Source organism: Malus domestica, chromosome 03, assembly GCF_042453785.1.
Source record: "Malus domestica chromosome 03, GDT2T_hap1".
Taxonomy (NCBI): domain Eukaryota; kingdom Viridiplantae; phylum Streptophyta; class Magnoliopsida; order Rosales; family Rosaceae; genus Malus; species Malus domestica.
Window position 1 is genome coordinate 11968637 of NC_091663.1, and position 10778 is coordinate 11979414.

Here is a 10778-nt window from a genome sequence, read left to right on the forward strand (position 1 = left end):
TTACATTGAGCACGACTTTTACCATCTTCAAAAATAGTAGTCTATTTGTTGAAAGTTTTCCAAACAGGAGATCTGAGTGTTCGCTTACCTAATTTGATCACTCTAGCCTTTTTCTTTGTCGGACTTGTATTTGTATCTTCTGTATTTTCACTTCCATGATCAGGTTGTATTCCCATTGTAACTTCCACTGACCCTTCATCACTAAGGTTCGTAAAATCTTGGTCTACAACATCCATTGCTTCAAGAAAGAAAAACAAAATTAAGATTACCAATTCTAGATAAACAAAACTGCAAATTACCAAACAATACTAAGAGTCGGACATGTTCTAAAAAACAAGTAAGAATTTGCACACTCAATACTAAGATTACCAATTCTTTAGCTGAACACAGAAGTGGAACAAACAGCTAGCTAGTAGTTGATTTGTTTTGTTTACCAAGGAGTGTAGTTGAAAAAAAATCATCAAAATCGGAGTTAAAATAACCATTAAATCGTGATTTTTTGTTTTATAACCATCGAAAAGTTTTGTCTCATTACTTGATCTCTAAATGTTTGTTTTTTGTGATTTTTGGCATATGCAATCTCGAAGCATATACAAACAAGTTTGACGGTTGGATCGTTAAAATTAGTTTCATAGAATTCGTATCCCATCAAAACAATAGATTCACTAACACTTAGAGTTTATTTATACTTTCATTAAGTATAACATAAGATTTTGTGGTATCCACTTGTGTAAATATTTTAAATTGATGATCAAATTCATTCATTGTATCCATATAGGGTCAAGGAGTGTAGTTGTAAAAAAATCATCGAAATCGGAGTTAAAATAATCGTTAAATCGTGATTTTTTGTTTTATAACCGTCGAAAAGTTTTGTCTCATTACTTGATCTCTAAATGTTTGTTTTTTGTGATTTTTGGCGTATGCGATCTCAAAGCATATACAAACAAGTTTGACGGTTGGATCATTAAAATTAGTTTCATAGAATTTGTATCCCATCAAAACAATAGATTCACTAACACTTAGAGTTTATTTATACTTTCATTAAGTATAACATAAGATTTTGTGGTATCCACTTGTGTAAATATTTTACATTGACGATCAAATTCATTCATTGTATTCATATAGGGTCAAGGAGTGTAGTTGTAAAAAATCATCAAAATCGGAGTTAAAATAACCATTAAATCGTGATTTTTTGTTTTATAACCGTCGAAAAGTTTTGTCTCATTACTTGATCTTTGAATGTTTTTTTTTTGTGATTTTTGGCATATGCGATCTCGAAGCATATACAAACAAGTTTGACGGTTGGATCGTTAAAATTAGTTTCATAGAATTCGTATCCCATCAAAACAATAGATTCACTAACACTTAGAGTGTATTTATACTTTCATTAAGTATAACATAAGATTTTGTGGTATCCACTTGTGTAAATATTTTAAATTGACGATCAAATTCATTCATTGTATTCATATAGGGTCAAGGAGTGTAGTTGTAAAAAATCATCAAAATCAGAGTTAAAATAGCCATTAAATCGTGATTTTTTGTTTTATAACCGTTGAAAAGTTTTGTCTCATTACTTGATCTCTGAATGTTTGTTTTTTGCAATTTTTTGCTGATGCGATCTTAAAGCATATACAAACAAGTTTAACGGTTGTATCGTTAAAATTAGTTTCGTGTATCCCATCAAGTTCAATGGTGTGTATATATATATATTGATTATGTAGATTTAAATCTATTTATTTTGTACGTATAATTATTATAGTTTTTAGGGGTATAAAATTTAATTTAAAATTTAATATATATATATATATATATATAATTATTATGGTTAATTTAATATATATATATTATAGTTTTAAACTTTTTAGGGGTATAAAATTGTTAAATTAATATATATAATTATTATAGTATTTTTTAGGGTTATAAAATTATTAAATTAATATTCTGCTTATCGTGTATCGTGTTATCCACGTGTATACTCGAACTAACCCGTTATCTTAACATGTGCTTATCGGGTTACCCGATAACACCCGATTCATTATCGTGTCAACCCGAACACCTGTTAATTTCGTGTCGTGTCATGTCGGGTTATCGGATCGTGTCAGGAATTGCCAGACCTAACCGTAGGTATTTGGGGCATGGGTGGTATTGGCAAGACCACCCTTGCTGAAATTGTATTTCACAGACTCTCTTCTAAATTCGAAGCCTGTTGTTTTCTGAGAAATGTTAAGGAGAACTTAGACAACCAAATGGACAAGATCACTTGGAAAAAACACTTCTTAAAGAGATATTAAAGGAAGAAGGTCTGTCCATAGGATCAACTTTTGTTCGAGAAAGGCTCATTCGTACAAAGGTCCTCATTGTTCTTGATGATGTGAGTGATTCAATGCAAATGGGACGTTTAGCTGCCAATCGTCTTCAATTTGGCACTGGAAGTAGAATAATTATCACAAGTAGAGATAGGAGCACATTTTGGCAAACTGTTGAAGATGATAAGATCCACAAGGTTGACAGATTAAAACCAGATGACGCTCTCTATATCATTCACGTGCTTTCAAGAATACTCCTAAAATAGATTATAAGGAGTTGGCAAAAAAGGCGGTGGATTATGCTAGAGGTGTTCCTTTAGCTCTCATAACTCTGGGGTCCTCACTCCTAACTTGCAAAAGCAAAGAAGAATGGGAAGATGAATTGAACAAGTTGAAACAATTTCCCGATGAAAATATCCAGAGAGTGTTGAGACTAAGTAATGACCGATTGGGAAAAAATGATAAGGAGATATTTTTAGATATAGCTTGTTTTCACAAAGGGAAGCATGTGGAGTATGTAAAAAAAATGTTAGGCATTCGTGGATTCTATGCGGAGACCGGAATTAAATCTCTCATTGATGCGTCTCTCATATCAATTGATTCAGCACAGGAAATCATAGAGATGCATGATTTGATTCAAGAAATGGGATGCACAATTGTTCACGAACAATGTATTGAAGATCCCAGTAAACGTAATAGGTTGTTCAACAGTGAGGATGTCTATCATGTACTAGAAAGTAACAGGGTAAGAGCCAATGCATTCAATTTCTTTCTTGTATTTTTCTATTAAAAATAAATAGCAAAACACCAAAGAACTCATTCATAACAAAAAAGTCAGATTCCTAAAAGTTTAATGTGGTTGAATTTTATTGTATATACATTCACATTTAAACTTTGCACTTACTGTCAGGGAACTCGACATGTTCAAGCCATATTGATTAAATTTGGCAGATTGAAAAGTGACCATTGAAATGTGCAGAGTTCAAAGTGATGTTTAACCTAAAAATGCTAATTGTGGTTTGTTCTAAACATTTTGGAAACAACAGCACATTATCCACGTCTCTAGATCTTCCCAATTCTCTTCGTTATCTTTACTGGTACGGATATCCTTTGGAATCTTTGCCGTCAAATTTTTCTCCTGAAAATCTAGTTGAGCTTCATATGCCCTATAGCCGAGTTAAGCAGCTTTGGAAAGAAGACAAGGTATATATGTTTATTTTAGTTATTGTATAAATTGCATTGTAGAAAGTCACGCTACTTAGTTATCTTAATTTTGTTACAGAGACTTGTGAACTTGGAAGTGATCAATCTGCATTACTCTAGCGATCTAACTGAAGTTCCAAATCTCTCTGGGAGTCCAAAAATTGGGCACATAAATCTTCATGGCTGTGAAAATTTGGTTGAAATTCCTTCATATTTTCAACATCTTGACAAGCTTACTTATCATGATCTTGGACGATGCACGAGTTGTCTCATCAGTCTTCCCAATTCTCTTCGTTATCTTCACTGGGATCGATATCCTTTGAAATCTTTGCCGTCAAATTTTTCTCCTGAAAATCTAGTTGAGCTTCATATGCCCTATAGCCGAGTTAAGCATCTTTGGAAAGAGGACATGGTATATATGTTTATTTTAGTTCTTGTATAAATTGCATTGTAGAAAGTCATGCTTATTAGTTATCTTTAATTTTGTTACAGAGACTTGTGAATTTAAAAGTGATCAAGCTACAGTACTCTAGCGATCTAATTGAAGTTCCAAATCTCTCTCGGAGCAAAAAAATTGGGCACATATATCTTCGTGGCTGTGAAAGTTTGGTTGAAATTCCTTCATATTTTCAACATCTTGACAAGCTTACTTATCTTGATCTTGGAAGTTGCAAGAGTCTCATCAGTCTTACCAACATTTGCAAGGTGAAATCTCTCAAGGAACTCATTCTGTCTAGGTGCTCTAAACTTGAATCCTTCCTAGAGATTGTGGTCCCAATAAAACATTTGGAGTCTCTAATTTTAAATAAAACAGCTGTTCAAGAGCTGCACTCATCAATCAAGTTTCTCCCTGCGCTCAAAAGAATTAACTTAAGAGGCTGCAAAAAGCTTTTAAGTATCCCAAAGAGCATTTGGGAGTTGAAATTTCTTCAGAGGGTTGATCTCAAATGGTGCTCGATGTTTTACAAATTCCCTCAAGTCTTGGAGCCAATGGAACATCTGAAATCTCTTTGGAAGCGACCGCGGTCGAAAAGCTTCCTTCATCTATTGGAAATCTAATTGGGCTTCACACATTAGATCTTGGTATGTGCAAGAACCTTAAGGTTGTCTCAAGAAGTATCTACAATTTGACCAATCTTAAAATTCTCAGCTTTTATGCCTGTCGGAAACTAAAAAAATTGCCTTCCAACTCTGTCAGTTTGCCCTCTTTGGAATTTCTAAATCTCAGTCGCAGCGGTCTATTAGGAATCCCCGATGGCCTCGTTTGCACAACCTCCTTGTGATATTTAGATTTGAGGAGAAGCATGATTGGGAGCTTACCTAAGAGCATCAAACAAGCTTCTCGGTTGTATACACTCCGCCTAATTGGCTGCAAGTGGCTTCAATCTTTACCAGAGCTCCCAATAGAATGTTCACTTCGAGCACATGGCTGCACATCACTGAAGACGGTGTCAAGTTCAAGAACCACACACTACACACAAGGTAGGGATGAATTTAAATATTTTGGAGGACAACTTGATTTTTCTAATTGCCGAAATTTGGATCATAATGCCAGGAGCAACATAATGGATTATGCACAGCTTAGAATTATGCAAGTGGCAACTGCGTCGTCAAAGTCAAGAGAAAAAGAAGATGATGAACACGACGACTACCATGTACGTCTCCCTTTGTCTTTCTCACTTGTGTTATTGAATTGAATAGATAGGTTTTTGTGCTCGAACCAAATTAAGGTTGGAGCAGCTGCTAGTGTCTCACAAATTTAAATAAATATAATTCCCATTAATGTTACAGGAGTATTACAGTTATTGGCCTTCGTTTAGCATTGAATGTCCGGGAAAAGAAATTCCAAATTGGTTCAGCTATCAAAGTGAGGAATCTTCTGTAAACATCGAGCTTCGTCAAGATTGGTTTCGAACAGGATTATTGGGTTTCGCGCTCGCTGTTGTTGTTTCTTGCGAGTTGAACTGCCAGCTGAAACGGATGGTAATAAGAGCTAGTTTCAATGCCAAATTCATGGGTGAAAGCCATGAAATGTTCACTAGTGACTGCGGTATTGGACAAGACGGTTGGAAATTTTTTTTATGAGGGGAAGGAAACTTTTATAAAAGGGCACAAAGGCCAGAGCAAGTACATCAGGCCAAAAGGCAAGCTCAATAGGAAGACCTTTGGAAAACCATACCTGGAAAGACCCATGGGGAAATTCCAGGGAGGGAATGAGAGGCCGAGCAAGCCAAAGGTGGCCACCATCCAAAACATTAGGTAAATACAGACTCTGAATTCAAGATTTCAGTAAGCCACGGAGGACCCACGTCAGTCCAGAAATCGAATCCTTGTTCATGGAGACCATATCTTGCAACACGATGCGCAGCTCCATTCGCCTCCCTGGGAATTGCAATTAGGACCAGATGATGATCCACGGTTAGATGTCTAACTTCCTCCACGAAATTTCCTTCTGGTGCGAAGCATGTATCATCTTGGGTAATTAGGCGAATGGCATTCAGTGAATCGAATTCAACAATAAGAGGAAGCCATCTCGCATCAATGGCGAATTCAATACCCACTTTTAAGGCGTAAATTTCCGTAGCCAGGACACTAGACAAGGGCTGGGCATTGCAATAGCACCTTGAAAGACACCATTCCAATCGTGGATCACAGCTCCCACACCCCTTCTACCTCCTCTTGTATCTACCGTACCATCCACATTTAGCTTGAACCAACCTTCCGGTGGGGACGCCAAACATTACTCTAGGCTTGTAAAGGAGCGCTCCTATGTCGGGAAAGATTGACCTCACGGTATTCCTTGACATAGTCCTTTACACGCTGAATTAGCACCTCAAATTCCAATCTTTGAGACCCAAAAACGAGCTGGTTCCTATCGTTCCACAGCCACCATATCCTAGCAACGAACAGGGGAATTAGTTGCGCTGGGATCATGCTCCAAGCATTCCGTAACCACCCCGCTGCATCATTACTCTGTAAGTTCCATGCCGAGTTGGGGATCCCCAGCTTAGTCTAAAACTGATTGCAGAAGTTGCAGTCTCTGAAAACATGGAGCACATATTCAATTGCATTGTGGCATCGAGGGCATACCGCAACATTCACGATTCGGTGATGCAGTAAGTTTTGACGTGAAGGAATGCAATCATTCACAACACGCCAAAGGACGTGTGACACTTCCGGATGGGCTTTCACTTTCCAGATTTTTTTCCATAGGAGATCGGGTGTAGACCGAGTACTACCACTCGGGGAATCTCCATTAATCAGATCCCTATACTCCTGAGCTACCCAATATCCACTTTGAATGACTACTTTTACGACCAACATCACGTGTTCCTGTGGAATGAGGTCTTTAAAAGTAAAGAGGTAGCAAAAAAATGCTCCCCTGACTTTTGCAACCTTGCCAATGAAGCCTCTGTTGAATTTTGCCTAGTGGATGAGGATTCCGGCGAACCCACTTCCTACATGAAGGTGGAAAAGTGGGGGACATGCCCATTGTATGCGGAAGATGGTGAGAGATTCAAATTTGATCATGTCATCATGAGAGGTGTCCTAGAGGCAAAACGAGTAAGGCCTGTCTGTGCCTTGGGCCTCTCACTTTGAAAGAGACCTCCTTTTTTAATACCTTTATTTTACATATATATTTAAAATGTCCATCTTCATCGTATCCTCAAAATAAAATAGAAGAAAAAAACAAAAATTTCCTTAGTCTCCCAGTTTTCCTAGTTTATTAAAAGAAATTATGTTAAAGTATTACCTTTAGTTTACATATATATTTGAAATGTTCATCTTCATCGTATCCTCGAAAAATAGAGAAGAAAAAAACTAAAAATTTCCTTAGTCTCCCAGTTTTCCTAGTTTATTAAAAGAAATACGCATCATGATTTTGAAGCCAGTGAAGAAGAAGAAGAAGAAGAAGTACGCCATCATGATTTTGAAGCCAGTGAGCCAGTGAACCCAAAGACGGTGGATCAAGTGAAGAGTCTGAAGAAGAAGTCAGTGGAAGTGGAATTGACAACAGTGCCGACTTGTTAGTCCGTCAATCTTACAGGAAAACTAGTTTTATGGACCTGAAGCCAATGTGTGTTATGAGTTTGAAGCCAATGCTTTTTAAGAGTTTGAAGTCAACATGTCATGAGGAACCTAGGCCTTATTACTATTCTCCAAGATATCCAGTTGAAGAGGAACCTATGCTCTATTACCATTCTCCAATATATGCAGTTGAAGAGGAACCCATGCTCTATTACCTCCTAGAGGGTGAACCTAGGCCCTATTACTATTCTCCAAGATATCCAATTGAAGAGGAACCTATGGCCAATTACCTCCTAGAGGGTTGAACCTGACCCCACTCTAGGAGGTGAGCAAAATATTTTCTTACCGTCTTGAACTATTATTATAACTTCTTTTAATTCAATTGTAATTTTAAAATTCTTGAGGAGAGTTGATAATTCCATCCCACTGTCTTCTCTCCACATCCACATTTTAATAAATAAAAAATTGATGCCCTTTTTACCCTCTTATAAAATGACATATAAGGACTAAAACCAAAAAGTACTTGCTTCCATTGATATGCAAGTACACCCTAATTCACACCAAAAACAACAATTTACGGACTCACACAAAAAAGCTACATTCTTGTTCAGATTTTATCATTCTACGTTGCTTCTAGGTGTCTCGATCACGCCCTCAAAGTTTTTGAAAATGTCGAAATGTGTGGAACCAGATGATCATAGGCCACACCATGAAATTCTGTTAAATTGTATAAACGGCTAGTGGGTTCGAAGGCGGAGGCTGATGATGGGTGTACCTATTCGTATGTATTAGCGCAAGGTTGAGGTTGGTGAGAGAAGGGGAACATGTGCACGGAAGGGTTTGGGAAGTGGGTTTGGGTCCAATGTGTTTGTTTAGACGAGTTCGATTAATTTGTATGCAACAAGTGGAGAGTCGGGTAGTGTTGTGGACTGTGCACGCCGGGTGTTTGATGGTATGCGTGAGAGGAGTGTTGTGAGTTGGGGTGTACTCATACACATATATGCCAGCTGCGGTTTAATTGATGACGCCTATAAGTTATTCAAGCAGATGCCCAGAAGAAGCACTGTCTTATGGACCAACATCATCATTGGGTTTGCAAAACAAGATCGCGGGGAGGAAGCTCTTCGTATCTTTCGCTGGGTTTGCAAAACAAAGTCATTGGACTTATTAGCTAATATTTATTCTACTAAAAATTAAAAAGAATTTAAATGTATAGTTGAGGTTATTATAGGTATAATAGTGGGTGTAGAAATAGTGTTTCAATTTTTTAACTTTTTACGGTGGGTGAAATTATAATATGGGTTGGAAATAGAACAATGAGGTGGGTTTAGCAGCATTCTTCTTGAAGGGCAATTTATGATATTTTGAATGTTTCACCATTTTGGGGTGCTTCTTATGTATAGATTACAACAACAACAAAAAAAAAAAAGAATTAGTTGCCACACATATACGCGTATGGCAAGATGCTAGTTTCATTCTAATATCCAGTTGATCAGTGGCTTAAGTGGACGTTGTCAAAAGATGATTTTTTATTTTTTTATTTTTTTAAATTTACCTCATTTCCTCCCTCATTATTAATTTAAGGAACAACAATATTGATTAAAATAACCTCAACAGTACCGTTGACCCTAAAAATAACAAAGCGCATGTCAAGTAACTATGAGCTAACTATGTCTTTCTTGTGAATGCGGACGTGTCAAATTACAACCGAGCTCAGTCGGGCGAGTAGAATAGATTTAGTAGTGGTGTTGCCAAATGAGTTGCTGACTTCTGTACTTTAGCGATTACGACCGACGAAGGAATATGTCTTGGCCTTGGGTTCTAAAACTTAAAGACAAGGTTGTCTAGATCATTGCGAAGTTCTTGATCTCTTGCTCCAACTTTGGCTGCCTCGACTATATTCGTGAGAATATTGCATCAAATGCATCAGCCTATAGGGACAGAAGTACGCAAATGAAATCAGCATTTTTATGGTAGATGTGGTTCAACCGTCTAAATGCCAAACTGCAAAATGCACTTAAGAGTAACCAATCATAGAACACTTCAACTCGTTGGGAAGCTAATGGAATGACCTATTTATGTGAAAAAGTTAGAAACTCTTTATCGCCTGAGACTTGGATAGATAACCAACCAACCAGAAGTAGTGCTGTTAATTCAAACTGAAGATGCTCCTTGATCACTTGATTCTACGACTCCAGTGTTGTTAGTCCAAATTGAATATGTCGTCGATTGTCAATACAATGTTGTTAGTCCAAACTGAATATGTGTTGACGGGAGGTGGATAGTTAGTGTTTTCTCAAAAAGTGTGAGAATGTTTCATATAAAGCAAGGTTTTTCGTGTAGAGAGTTTAAGTTGTTTGTTGTGTCAAATGAGGTTTCTACGTTGAACACCCTACTGTATTTATAGGATAAATTTCTTGGTGCCCAAGCCTGTCGGCTGATAAAATTCTAATAATATTCCAATTCCTGGACATATTCTCCGAATATACTCAAAATTATTCTTAGCCAAAATTCTATCGCGAAGTCTCGGCTTCCTCATCTTAAACTAGGATTCTAACCTAAACTTGTTTGAGGATCACTTCATATCTCATCCAAAACCAATCCTGATCAGTTCGAGCTCCAAAGACCATACCTAATCTTCAAATAGTCACACTTTATTTAGGACTCGGCCACACTTTAGTTCTCAGACAATCCTACTTTGTCTAGGACTTGGCTGCTCTAACATTACTAGGCTGAGATTGCCGAGACTTAATTCGGCCTAAAATGTTAATTTAGGAAAGAAAAAAAAAAGTTTCCTTGAGCTTCATCCTATACGCCTTTTCAGTTGACTAAGATGTGAACCTTTCCAGCCGGATTAACCAACTAGCCTATATGAAGGCCTATTGACTAAAATAGGTGGCCGTTAAAATTGTTTTATTTTTCTTTCAAACAACGGTTTGTTGCCCCCTTATTTCCTAAGCATCGGTCGAACAACCGAATGGTTAAGAAAATGAAATTCTCATTTTTTTTCAACAAACGAAAATAAAGTGGCCAAACCATAATGAAGAGGACAGGAGGCCAATGATGCTTTATTCTGAGTTGAGATCTTTGCATATGACCATTTCAATATAATATTGCTTCAGACGTTGATGTAAAATAACAATGGCAATCTTCAAATTCTTTTGTTTTCGGCTATAAAGTAATCCGAATTGTTATGGCCCCTAAGCATAATTACTTCATCAACCTCATCTTTTAATTCAA

The 10778-nt window shown here is 37.0% G+C and overlaps 1 protein-coding gene across 1 annotated transcript; it reads left to right on the forward strand.

Annotated features, from left to right (window-relative positions):
- The first annotated feature begins 1999 nt into the window (after positions 1-1999).
- Positions 2000-7461, forward strand: LOC139194657 (disease resistance protein RPP4-like). Its single transcript, XM_070819553.1, has 9 exons — positions 2000-2012; positions 2125-2259; positions 2573-3005; positions 3353-3509; positions 3589-3921; positions 4002-4246; positions 5065-5164; positions 5301-5492; positions 7399-7461. The coding sequence occupies exons 1-9, from the start codon at positions 2000-2002 to the stop codon at positions 7459-7461; spliced, it is 1671 nt and encodes a 556-aa protein (XP_070675654.1).
- Positions 7462-10778: the final 3317 nt, after the last annotated feature.